The following is a 12,893-nucleotide window of genomic DNA, read 5'->3' on the forward strand; positions in this document are numbered from 1 at the left end:
CTACTTTCTTACCACTCCCCTATACATACTATTTGTTTGTCTTCGCTGACAAATGTACGAAGCAGAGAATGAGCTTCAGACCATGTAGCAAATAGCTCTCAGTCAGCGAGCCTCACAATCTGCAATGACCTTCTGACTCTTTCAAAAAAATTCCCAGATTCAATACCAAAATCATCAAAAATTGCATTCTGAGAGAGCTGTATCATGGTTTACTGCGATTTCGAATGTATTGTGGGATGGGGCCGCCGCATCCTCTGTCGGACTGGGGGGCAGACCATGTCGCAACCCACACAGTCAGAGTCGGGTAATCACGGAGACGAGACTCACTTTAGTGGTGACGGTGCCAACAATGTCCATGACACAGCCGGATAATACTCACTTGCACCCCTCCTTCTTGCAATAAATCCCTCCTACGCTCGCCTTCAATAGGAAGGAGCAGACAGGCAAAGATGGATCGACGAACCAAATGCAGCCAACTGCCCTGTAAAACAGTCAACCTTGACAGTGGCTGACATCCTGAACGCGCCTGAAATTCATGCTTGGGACGTGAGTGTTCGCACTGAGATCGGGCCACCCTACAGAGCTTTAGATGATCTTCGGCGCGTTGGACTCTCGCAGGCAACACGAGACTACGGCTCGATGAGCTGGACCAAAGTCGGACTCCATCCACTGAGGGGTCCCGGACAAAACAGCTATGTGAACTGCACGGGACCGGGCGTTATCTTTGCCGAGAACATTCTGAGACTGGATAGTTTCTTCTGGTCTCAAATTGCCCGAGCACAGTACGAACAGTATCACACGATCGATACTCTGAGATACGTCTATACTATAAATGTTGTCAATCTCGAGACCAAGGAATCTGTATTGGACTTTCTCTATCATGCACGAGGCGAGAAAGATTGGAATATGTGGAATAATCCGGAAAATGTCGCGGTGGAAAGCCCCCGGCTGTGGCTGCATGGTACGCCTGAGTACCAGGGGATTTTGGGCACCAAGCTCGGGAAAGCAGTTGTGCATCGAGAGTTTGTAGGAAGTCTTCACACTTTTCTTCGTAGGTTAGGACCACTTTTTCTGTCCAGCCTGGCTGTAAACTATCCCACCAGGCCATGTCTATCCGTATTCAGATCGGGTTTTTGCAGAAATTTTGTGATGAATGGTATCAGAGAATCGAAACATTTTCCCTGGGAGAACGCGCAAGACAGGTCCCTTGGAGATATTTATGTTTTTTCAGCATGACGTTGTATCATCGATTCTAGGCTATGCCGTTAATATGAAAAAAGAATCAACGGGCACCACGGCATAGGAAAGATGGGTTTCTTTGTGTCTGCAGTGCCAATAAACAATGGTTTATGATATGATAGCCATTTCTTTGTCCAAAAATAAGTGCCGTTCTTTATGTTTAGCCTCAATAAGTTATTGTAAAAGATAAATTCACTCAGATAAATTCTTCATGAAATTTCTACACCTGTAGAATGATTAGGCTCTTCGAGCCTCATCTAGTCCTATATAAGCCACACAAAACCCGGCCATAATAGTATGTACAGATCAACCAACCCCATTTCGTCTCTTAGTTGCCCCATGAACGGCCAACAGTGAATGAACCATGCTGGCGGATATCACGACTGGAGCTTCCAACGTAAACACGGAAAGTGCCAGTAGGGACAACCCATTTCTGGCTCGCCACATCCCAGTAGCTTAGATCACGTCGGGTAAGCTCGAAAGTAGCTCTGCTCGATTGTCTGGGATTAAGCCACAGCTTCTGGAAACCACGAAGCTGCTTGGGAGGAGTACCCGGCACAGAGTTCGGGAGACCAATGTAAAGCTGAGCAACTTCTGCACCGGCTACCTTACCTGTGTTGCGGATAGTTGTAGAAATTGATCCAACAGATTCGAAAAGATCTGCTGGGCCGCCGGGGACGACTTTGCCGGTTGACGGTCCCGCTCTGGCAAATACATCAACGGCAATGCCGTTGTAGGCGAACTCTGTATAAGACAAGCCGTATCCAAACTCGTAGCGAGGGGTAATTCCATTTTGGTCGAAATGGCGGTAGTCAATGAATAAACCCTCGGTAAAGTCGTCAACCTCTGAGTTGGTCCAGGTTGTGCCGTAATCTTCGGCTGCTTTCGCGATAGTGTAAGGAAGCTTGCCACTTGGGGAGACAGCTCCGTACAGCACGTCGACAAGAGCATTTCCGCTTTCTTGACCCGGAAGTCCTGCCCAGACAATTGCTTTCACAGATGGCAGTGCCAGGATTGTCTCGAGGGTGACTGCACCCACGCTGTGGACAACGACGATTACATGCTTGTTGACAGCTGCGACAGCCTTGACAAGTTCGTTCCCGTTGTGCCAAGGGTCAAGGTTGTTTCTGTCTCCAGCATTGCCTTCCACTGTAATATAACTGTATGGAATGTTAACACAATACTATCAATGGGAAGGCATCAGATATAGCTTACCCTTCACCGGAGTCGGAGTTGATGAACACTACGGCAGTCTCGGCGGCAGCGGCAGCAGCGGAAGCATCAGTAGTACTATCAGTCGCACTCTGAATAATCTTCGTGCCGTCCTTCTTGGCTTGAACTTGAATTGCATCGAGAGGCGCAACGAGATACTAGATCAGCATTGTTAGTAACTCAGAGGACTAGCGTTCAGATGCCTTGAAACATACAGGGAACTGAGCAGTGCCACTACCCCACCCCATAGCCAACGTGCCGTTGTCGCAGCCATGGTCACTGCATGCGTTCGGTCCATCAGGGTTAACAGCAGCATCCTCTCCAATGATAGCAAGGCTCTTAGGTCGTCGAAGCGGTAAAGCATTTCCAGTATTCTTCAGCAGAACAATAGAGTCCCGGGCAACAGTGCGGACGACACTGGCATGATCGGCAGTCACATCAACTGTCGCCTTGCCACCATCCCAAGAGCTGAACGAGACCTCGGGATAGCCTTGGTCCTGGCGAAGAAGATACCAAGCGGCGAGAATACGAGTGACCATGTTGTCAAGGCGAGACTGTGGGACTGAGCCGTCGGCCACAGCTTTGGCGAGGTTTGATCCCCAAAAGATGCTACCAGGTGGAGAATTGAAGTCACTGCCTGGCATGGTCATATCAAGACCGGCCAAGGCACTGTTGGCAGTAGTGTGCTGCGCATTCCAGTCGCTGACAACGTATCCTGGGAATCCAAGTTCCGTCTTCATGAGTTTATTCAAAATGGCATCACTCTCGCAAGCCCAGGTCTCATTGACCTTATTGTAAGAGCACATCACCGACGCAACATTGGCTTTGACGGCATTCATAAATGGCCACACGTACAACTCGTGTGCGGCGCGATCTCCAATATTGGAGCTGATGGTATCGCGGTTATGCTCCTGTTCGTTTCCAAGCCAGTGCTATTCAGAATGTCAGAGCAGAATCAATAGAACGAAGTAGAAAACTATTCACCTTGGCACAAGCCTGAACACCTGAGGTCTGCATGCCCTGGATTGTTTCTTCCATGGCTACACCACTGAGATACGGGTCAACCGAGAATCCTTCCCAATTTCGCCCACCAGTGGGATTCTTCCCCAGAGGTCCAGCTACTGGTCCTAGTTGCACATGAACACCGAGACCCTTTGCCTCTTGGCCCATTGCAGCACCGCGTGCATATAGAAGACTACGGTCCCATGTTGCTCCTGCGTTAACCCCTGCCGGGAATGCTGTCACGGGGTTGGCAAAACGGATACCCAAAGGCGAGTCTTGAAGACATAAAGAAGGATAGTCGATTGAGCTAGGGGCATAGGTGTTGCCCACACAGGGTCCTCCCTCCCAGGTCACACCGGTGACAATCCCAACTTTCTCGGTCTGGTTCAGCTTGTTCAAGGCTGTTCTGGCTCTTGAGTAAGCTGTATCCCAGCCGCCACTACCTGAACCATAGGCATGGGCGCCAGTGCTTAAAGCTAGCGCCGAGAAAAGGAGATACTGCATGGCTCTCGTCGCTGTCGAAGATATGCTGGATGAATCCCCCGTTTGAGGGCGCGGGCTTCGCCCTTTTAAACCCTTCGCGCAAGAATGGGCTTAAATTCCTCGACCTACAAACCCCCTCACTCTTGGTCCTCCATGGCGTTCTGGGCGCCATGCTGAGTGCCGGCCTTGATTTGAATACATAGAAGTGGGCAAACGGGCCGGCCACTGCACTGAATCAGGAAGAGGAAATTGATCTCCGCATGGCCAGCGACACCCCTGGACAGCTGCGTTACACTGGGGTATGCAAGGAAGTAGGGCTAATTGTCCCGCCGGCGGCCTCGGACCTTGTCGCACCCGGCTGTTAATTGGCTGGCGGAACTTCGGAATGTGGAATACTCAAGTGAGTTGGGCTACGCAATTTAGCGTCAGACAATGTCTGCTTTTGCCGTCCGATGCTGCAACCCTGAACGGCTTGTACCCCGCATTGTGCTGATTCCTGGGGAAATCGCCGACACTCCGCGTAGCTTGGCGTTCCGTCCATTTCCCGATTGGCCTTGATCAGAGTGCGTTGAGTGGCTTCTTGAAGCATCAGGGTCCCATCTCCTGCCATGTGTGCCCCCGCCTGAAATGTCATGCGCGACACCTTTTCTGTTCCTGCAATTTATTATTTTCAATTTGTATACTTTCGTCACTCTTGGCTTAACTATTCAACAGGTTTATATATCCGGGATGCCGAGACGGGAGCTATTTCTTAAATGGATTTGCGAGTTGTTCATAGAAATTGCGTAACTTGTAGGTTGCAAGTTGCTCAATTTATCAAAAACGAACAGACACGCTTAAGTGGAAATGACTTACTGGAGCAATCTCTACTAGCAGCAATATATCTCTTTGCAACTCTATCTGAATGGACCCTTCTATAGCCGAAAGAAAACTCAAAAACTTGCCGGTGAGACTATTGGATCAGCATCAATAGGCTAAATATTGAATCGAAAGGCTTACTGACTTCAAATGCCGAAGATTTCCTGATACTCGATTTACCGTGCAGAACTTGTGGTAGACCACCTCAGCAGACCACCAAGACTCCTCCTTAGGCAACACTGATTCTTCTATAGATGGCCTGGTTCCGTCGTTTATGAAATTTGTAAATATGGCAGATATCAAATCTTGAATCTTGAAGGAAGTTTGATACACTGCCTGAGCATTGACATCCCTCCCAACTTTGACCACCTTTTCTCTGAACTATACGCTCAACGAGAAATTTTCTCCAATAACATGGTCGAAAGAATACTTCCCACAGGCAAATCTCGCGTCGGCGGTCTCAACCAGAGCTAAGTGAACCTCATCCACTCACTTCAGGGACTTTTTCTTCACTGGGGCGGGCTGTCGGTGGAGAAAGAACTATGAAAGTTTGAAAGTTTAGTAACTCAGGTTTGGATTGGTGCGCGTGCATTTTATTCGTCCGCGGATTAACTCTTAGAATGGATTCCTGCTCGTTCCTCAAAAACTTGGTTTCTTTCTCATTTGCGCGTTTATGGTTTCCCAAGGTTAAAATGAATGAACCTCTTGAAGGGGAAAAGGCGGATATGTTTCCTCTGTTTTGTTCTATTCTATTGACAGATTGTTTCCTGCTTGGTCGAATCAAGTCTTCGAGGAGGGAAGTATTAGATATTTTGCTCTCTCCTCATTTTGCTAATTTGGTTACACCTATAAATGCTTTGAGCTCCGACACTTCACGGCTATATATTTGGAGGAAATTTTTGATGCTGGTCAGGGCCTACATCGGGGTCTCAAGGTCAAATGATAGATCGATTTACAATATATGCCTATCAAGCTTCTATACATTTTACAGGATGGTTGCAAATCTAAGTCATTTTACTGCGATGTTCTATCTGAAGCAGCACTTACTTCTTCAAGGACAGACGACAGAGGGTCCTGGGTTAAGCGAATGTTAATTTTTAGCTTCTATGACAGAATTTAAAATTGCACTGTTCTCATTTTAGTCATTTAGTAATTCTGTGCGTGTCGTGTTATATATTGTTTGGTGTTTGTATGTTATAACCGACTCAGAACGGTAGCTAAGAATTTTGACCTTGTTGGTACCCGGGTGCCTTTGAGCCCTGGCTAAATGGAGGCTATGGCATTTCTGTAGATCTTACGACGTTGAGATATCTGGGATGTCCTATTTTCGTGTTTAAATAATCAATGCTAGAAGCAACAAGTGAATCATGCCTTAGCAATGTCGACAACTTCCATCAATGAATTGACCACGAAATCCGCCTTCAAGTCCTGGCAAGCCTCCTGATTACCATAACCATACCGACACCAGCAGACTTTACTCCCGATATTCCTTGCAAATTGAATATCTGCCACCGTATCACCGACGACTAGCACAGTGCCCGGCTCAATCTGCCCCGCCCCGTATCTTCCCCGCAAGATGGGGGCCAGAACATCCACGAAGCTGGCAGGATCTGGTTTGCGCTTGGCTCCAGGGGTCTTGTCGCCAATGATTAAATCTTCGGGCACACAGCCAGCGAGACCATTCCGTTCCAGAGCGGTTTTCACGGCCGCGACCCCCTTGTTGCTCACGATAGCGATAGGGACCTTGCGGGCGTTCAGCTCGGTCAAAAGGTCTTTGGCGCCTGGAAAGGCCTTGATCTGTGATTGGCCGTAAGTTGAGTATAGGGAGCGATATTTTTCGATCCACTCCTCTTCGTCGGTTGGCATGAATTGGGCGGGCGAGGGATGTAGGGCTTTGAAGGTGTCGGCCAAACCGGCACCACTGGCGATTAGCCGGTAGATCTCATCTTCTGGTGGGGTCTGATTAGGAAGGAGGGCGTCGAAGGTGAGTTTAATAGTTTTGGAAATCGATTCATGTGTATCGAAGAGAGTACCGTCGAAGTCGAAGATAGCAAGGGATATCATATTGAGGGATGTGAAAGTCGAAGATAGTTGACTGCAAGTTGGGAGATAAAGGGAGCAGTAGCAAATGATCCGCTTTGATTGACTCGATTTCCTTGATTTAACCCAAGTCTGTGGCCCCCGATCCTGAATGTTAAGTCAACTGGCTAATGCAGCCACCGGATTCTATGTTACCCTGAAACTGCGAATTAACTCGCTTCGATGCCACCGATGTTATTAGGACAATGGCAAGAAAGTAAGTTTCGTAGCACAACCCGGGGTACTCAGAATATAATTGATTGTTAAAGGGGCCAAAAATGATCGCGCAGCATTGCCGAGAGCCCATATTTGACCATTGGCTGTGATAACGGCACACGAAATGATCTCTCGGTCGCCTGCAAAGCGTCGCCAATTACGAACAAAAATGGAATATGGGAAGCTGTTAGAGCGGTTTTGTTTCGATGCGGCGAGCCAGCCATAGTCAGTAGTACGGAAATTCTAGCCCAGCATTAAAATTACCAGGACCTCGCACTATCCCTATTATCCGAGTCATTTTGGACTAGCTCCAAGATTTCTTGCAACGCCTGCAAATCTACGGAGATAAGCGGCGGCTATTGTTTGGGAAACGCCAACCCATATTCAGTCACTAGCGGAACCTGGGTTCTAGAAGATAGCAAAAAACACTAATTAATATTTTGGCCGGAATTGGAACAAGGCAAGTGTATTTAGAAATCGATACGTGGAATTTAGGCGGGTTGGAGCGCTATACAGGAAACCTAGATCATATGGCCCGGTGAAGTCCTGAAAAGGGGCCGCTGATTTGTTTCACAGCTTTCTTCAAGTGTTCAGACTCATTGCAATGATCAAGAATATTGTCTACGGAAAAATTGAAACATGGGCAAAATTTGTTATTGCATAATTTTTGAAGCATTAACCAATAAATATCACAAAGTATAGTAAGTTCAAGTACAACCGGTCTATCTATTTGGGTCACTGTCAGTGTGACTTTATATCATTTTTATGCTTCCAGGTCGATGGACGAATTGACCTTTTTCCTTCAAAAAGGTGCAGATCCGTCGATAAATATACATAAGACCCTTACCACGTAGAAAAGTCCAGAATTTCCTCTCCTACTATTTGAGAGTGAAGTAAAATCAAGCCGACTTTTGTGGTTCATTGTGAGCAGCCATAGTCTGCTAACAGACAGACGCCCTGAGCCCCTAGCAGAATGGCTAGCTTCAGGCATTCATGATGAGTTTTCGGCGCTTGTCTGTAAATATCTCTCGCGAGAATAAGGTGGGATGCACATGTATAGTACCCCGTGGAGGAAAGCGGCAGTTATAGGGGCGACCCAATGTACCCAATGATACGGAGCAAAGTGTGAGCCGACCATTGCCGCAAAGCACCGCGCAGGGTTTCCCGCTGTTGAAGTTAGTAAATATTTCAAGACTTGCGGGATATGGCTTATTGAAAACCTACAAAATCCAGAGTATCCCGGACGACTAAAGCCCGTGAGAAAAGTGCAAGTTCCTAGAACAATGCCTATAAAGACAGGACCCAAAGCTGGCCCAAATACAGAGCGCTGTCGAGGGTCAAGACCAACACCGAAACAGAGGAAGATGAAAGCGAAGTATGTGACAAATTCCATGGCAAAAGCGCTGCCTGCCGAGACTTTTGTCGGATCAATATTGCAGCCCGGCACCGTGAACTGTAAAGATGGGTTAGTATATCTTTGCGGATAAAGGAAAGGGGGACAAGTTACAGATCTCGTGTCAAAGCTCGCTCTCAGCAGCAAACCTGCCATAGCTCCTCCAAACGTCTGGAACCCGACATATAGAATACATCGCGGTAAGCTCGTAAGACGCGCAAAGAATGTAGCGATGGTGATGCAAGGATTGAGGTGAGCTCCGGAAACTGGACCTGTAGCGAAGATGAACAGCGGAAGGATAAGGATCGCTGAAACTCCGGCGAGTAGACTAGGCACAAGTGCTCCAGTCGCAAACGTGCTTCGCAGGTCATCATTAGCGTCACGTGTCAACATGGGGTCTAGGAAGAATGTACTTCACTAGGTCACCTAGACCGATAGCTACGAAGATGCTCAAGTAAACCAAGAAACATGTTCCTAATGCTGTTAAATTCCATGTCACCTGCATGTTTCCTAAGTTTCACGAACCAAATGCTTCTATAACAGCGGCCTTCCATAATTCTGGCTCCAGAATGGTTCGAATAGATAGGGCATCCTTCCATGGGATCCATGGCGCAGCATCAGGAAACTTCTGCAATAATTCTGCCTGTGTGCAATTGGTTTTGTCCAGTGAGAATTCTTGATTGGCACCAAGGCGTCCGGCGAACGGAATGACGCTTGCTGGCGAAGGCAACGCCGCAGCATCACCATCGCGCCTCCAGAACTTGGCGTGAGGGAGCATGGATGGCATCTGTCGGGATTTGAACTACCTCAGTTTCACAATTCAATGTCAGTGCAGGGATCTTAAGTTGAACATGCAGATCAATTCCGTGCACTTCAGGGGTTCGAGCACCAGAAAATTGAATCAAGATGTCATGGCTGTCAGCAAGTAATCCCTAAAGCTTGGCACTTTGCTGCCAGACTTTTCAGGCCGAAGGTCGGACTACAAAGACCATTGTGGCTCTTCCAGGGTCTGCTTTCGTCAGCCTTACTCAGTGTGTGTCATCTGACCTCGGGAAGCGGGGATCATTCCTTTAAGAGTAAACTTAAATCGAAAGCCTCGACGAGATTTCTGACCGTAGTATTTAGGGTACCTCAAAATTGGTCATATCTGTGGAATGGTTTTCTAAGAGAATCAACAACATAGAACACTAGATCGTAACCTAGCTACATTAGTCCTAGCGTGTTCTTCAAACTGATCTGACCTTCTACTGTCGCCCTGTACTAGCTTAATTATAGGTCTTTATTAAAAGGACCCCCATTCTTAGCATTTGGACCCCGGCAGCGCACGTTAAGCCTAAATAGGTCTTAGACAGTAATTACATTTCCAATGCATTATTCGGTAAGATTGCATGAATTCTTGGCAATACTGATGGTCCGAGTATTGGCGGCCATGAACCTTGGGCACTTCCGTTTACTACGTAGAGCTCTCATTAAATTAAGTCACTGCTGTTCCTCATGAACCACTAGCTGGACTTGGTCCTACCACTAACCAATTTCTACAAAGGAGTAGTCCTACTTAGGAAATAGAGGCTGGTTTTCAAAACTCTGTGAATTTGAAGGAATCCAGCTATTCTGGCAAATTTCGAAACAAAGTATGAGAAAGCGGTAAATCCTCGTATATTTCTTATATGAAGAGACATCTAATGCGTCCTGATGCTATTCAGAGAGCTCTTGGAGAGCTCTCCTACGCTTCCTAAGCTGGTCGGACCATATGTCCCCTTACCCTGAGCCGTAGCCTGGGCCGTAGATGAAGCTCCCTGAGATGCCGCCGGCGCCGAAGGTTCATGGCCGCCAATACTCGGACCATCAGTATTGCCAAGAATTCATGCAATCTTACCGAATAATGCATTGGAATGTGATTACTGTCTAAGACCTATTTAGGCTTAGCGTGAGCTGACCGGGTCCAAATGCTAAGAATGGGGGTCCTTTTAATAGAGACCTAATTATATGATTGACGCTCTATCTGAACAACTGCTGCTGAAACATACCAAATGCTAATAAAAGTTTGCTCCCTAACCAGTTGTAAGATCAATACTGCTGCTATTTGTAGCTAATATGCAATGATAATGCTTTTTCTGAGGATACAGACGTTTTAAACCAACGCTTCTAGGTTAGTACTGGTTCCAGTAAGCTCAGAGTACAATTTCCGGCAGATACTTATGTTCATCCTTTCCCGTCTCCTATTTTCTATTTGAATAACATGGCCATACTAATGTGACGTATGCAGTTTTATGTATGCAGTAAGTTATCTAAGTTATGAATGTGAAAAGGGATGAAAACCCCCCTACTTCCCCCACGGAAGTTATTATTTTTAGGTCTCCTGAAAGATGTCCATGACGAGGCCGACAGATTTATTATATCCCGTGAGAATCATCGACTCTGGTTCTTTAGATATCCGAAATCATGAGTCCATCTCACCCCGATATTACCCAGCCTAAGAATGTCAATGATGATAAAGAACAGGGTCCATTCATGGACCAGGGGTCTTTGATCAGGGAACAAGGTATGGAAGGCCAAGATGTTCTGGAATCACCATCACCATCCATATTATCAGGGCCCGAAAAAGTACTGTCTATTATTATTATCACCACCATGACATTCTTGGGTCCGGCACCGATGAGCATTTACTTTCCCATCCTGGGCAGTCTGTCGCGAGATCTACACGTTTCTCCCAGCCAAATGAGCTTGACCATCACGGTGTATATGGTAATTCCCCGGTCTATCCCTTACATCATAAGAAGGCCAGCCTACTAACAAGCACCCCGCAGATTATGCAAGCTCTCTTTCCCCTGTTAACGGCGAGTTTTTCAGACCAACGTGGACGTCGACCGGTCTTCATAATATGCCTGACAGCGTCTTTGGGGGCCAATATCGGCCTCGCGTCGCAGACAAGCTACACCGCACTGATGGCACTGCGCTGCCTGCAGAGCTTTGGCAGTAGCAGTCTTTCCGTCGTGGGTATCGCCGCAATGACGGATATCATCACCCGTGATGAGCGCGGGAAGTACCGCATATACACTTCCTCCGGCTATACCATGGCCAGCTTGCTCGGCCCAGTCACGGGTGGTCTCCTTGCACAGTTTCTCGGGTGGCGAAGTGTGTTTTGGTTCCTAGCCATATTTGCCGGGGTCATGCTTCTTCTCGTCCTAGTATTCCTGCGTGAATCGTGCCGCGCCTTAGTCCGCAATGGGAGCGTGCCCTCCCAGCCATGGAACCGAGCTCTAGTTGATTGGCTGCATCCGCTGAAGACCTGTCAAGCATCGCGCCCTCAACCCCCATCGACCCTTGGGCGGGGAATCCTCGATACGATCCGACTCCTCGGCCGCTGGCAGACAGGCCTGGTAGTGGCATTCCAGGCCGTCCTCTTCTGCGGCACCATGGCTATCTTTGCCAGTATCCCGGTGCTCTTTGAGCGCCACTATGGCTTCCAGCCTTGGCAGGTTGGGCTCGTTTACGTACCATACGCCGTTGGTGGATTTGCCGCACGCTGGATAGTCAACCCTCTAACGACCAAAAACATGCAGCGATATCGTCGCCGTGTCGGGGTGCAGGCCACGGATTACCTTCCCCAGGATTTTCCCTTTGAGCGTGCTCGGCTAGAAATCATAATCCCGCTAGTCTACCTGGGCTGTGCTTGGATGATGGTATATGGTTGGCTGATGGAGCGGAAGGTGCATGTGGCTGGACCCTTGGTGATTCTATTTTTCGCAGGCAATGCTATCACGGGGGCGAGTGTTGGACTTACTGCAATGCTATTAGGAATGCATCGACGTCGGCCAGCGATGGCGCTGGCGGCAGCCAACATGGTTCGATTTTTGTGCGGTGCTGGTGCAGTGGCGGCCATTATCCCCGGGATCAAAACGATTGGCATTGGCTGGATGGGAACGGTTGTGGCTGGAATATATCTGGTGGTTTCGGGGGTGCTATGGGTGTTGTATTATTATGGACATCGTCTACGAAACAGCTACAGGAAGAAATGACTTACCTCGGGAGACGAATGAGTTGACGTGAATTTATATTATTCCCAGCACCTAAACAAAAATTGTCTACGCCAACATATAAGTTCCTTTTCAACAGCTCAATATCGTCCGCTCCGGCTCCGGACTGATAGGGTTGAGAGATTTCGTCGTGGTACTCACACGGTATTTGAATTTGAGCGACATCTCGGCAAGGGAGTAAGATTCTTCTGCGGCCTATCTTATCTAAAAATGGCATTTTCTTTTGACAGAATGTGCAGAAACCTCAAAGTTGATACATCGAGGCGACTGATAGAATTTATCATGGCGGCCAATAGTTAGTGGAACACTGCAGGACGCTGGATAACATGAGGCATCGATCTACCCGTACAACAACACGATAAAATAGTTCATTG

At 47.8% G+C, this 12,893-nt stretch overlaps 4 protein-coding genes across 4 annotated transcripts; 1 reads left to right on the forward strand and 3 right to left on the reverse strand.

Moving 5' to 3' along the window:
• Positions 1-1,567: 1,567 nt before the first annotated feature.
• N7511_002422 (beta-glucosidase) lies at positions 1,568-3,957 on the reverse strand (the record flags this gene model as incomplete). The annotated part of the gene is made up of 4 exons (XM_057124847.1): positions 1,568-2,399; positions 2,455-2,609; positions 2,667-3,383; positions 3,436-3,957. 4 exons carry the CDS (start codon positions 3,955-3,957, stop codon positions 1,568-1,570), a joined length of 2,226 nt encoding a protein of 741 aa, XP_056987006.1.
• A 2,202-nt stretch (positions 3,958-6,159) lies between these two features.
• Positions 6,160-6,858, reverse strand: N7511_002423 (HAD family hydrolase; the record flags this gene model as incomplete). Its single annotated transcript, XM_057124848.1, has 1 exon — positions 6,160-6,858. The coding sequence occupies one exon, from the start codon at positions 6,856-6,858 to the stop codon at positions 6,160-6,162; it is 699 nt and encodes a 232-aa protein (XP_056987007.1).
• Positions 6,859-8,080: 1,222 nt separating this feature from the next.
• On the reverse strand, positions 8,081-9,269 carry N7511_002424 (uncharacterized protein; the record flags this gene model as incomplete). Its single annotated transcript, XM_057124849.1, has 4 exons — positions 8,081-8,256; positions 8,314-8,542; positions 8,597-8,880; positions 9,008-9,269. The coding sequence occupies 4 exons, from the start codon at positions 9,267-9,269 to the stop codon at positions 8,081-8,083; spliced, it is 951 nt and encodes a 316-aa protein (XP_056987008.1).
• Positions 9,270-10,924: 1,655 nt separating this feature from the next.
• On the forward strand, positions 10,925-12,501 carry N7511_002425 (MFS general substrate transporter; the record flags this gene model as incomplete). Its single annotated transcript, XM_057124850.1, has 2 exons — positions 10,925-11,238; positions 11,280-12,501. The coding sequence occupies 2 exons, from the start codon at positions 10,925-10,927 to the stop codon at positions 12,499-12,501; spliced, it is 1,536 nt and encodes a 511-aa protein (XP_056987009.1).
• Positions 12,502-12,893: the final 392 nt, after the last annotated feature.

Source organism: Penicillium nucicola (genome assembly GCF_028828085.1).
Source record: "Penicillium nucicola strain IBT 29836 chromosome Unknown utg000002l, whole genome shotgun sequence".
NCBI lineage: Eukaryota > Fungi > Ascomycota > Eurotiomycetes > Eurotiales > Aspergillaceae > Penicillium > Penicillium nucicola.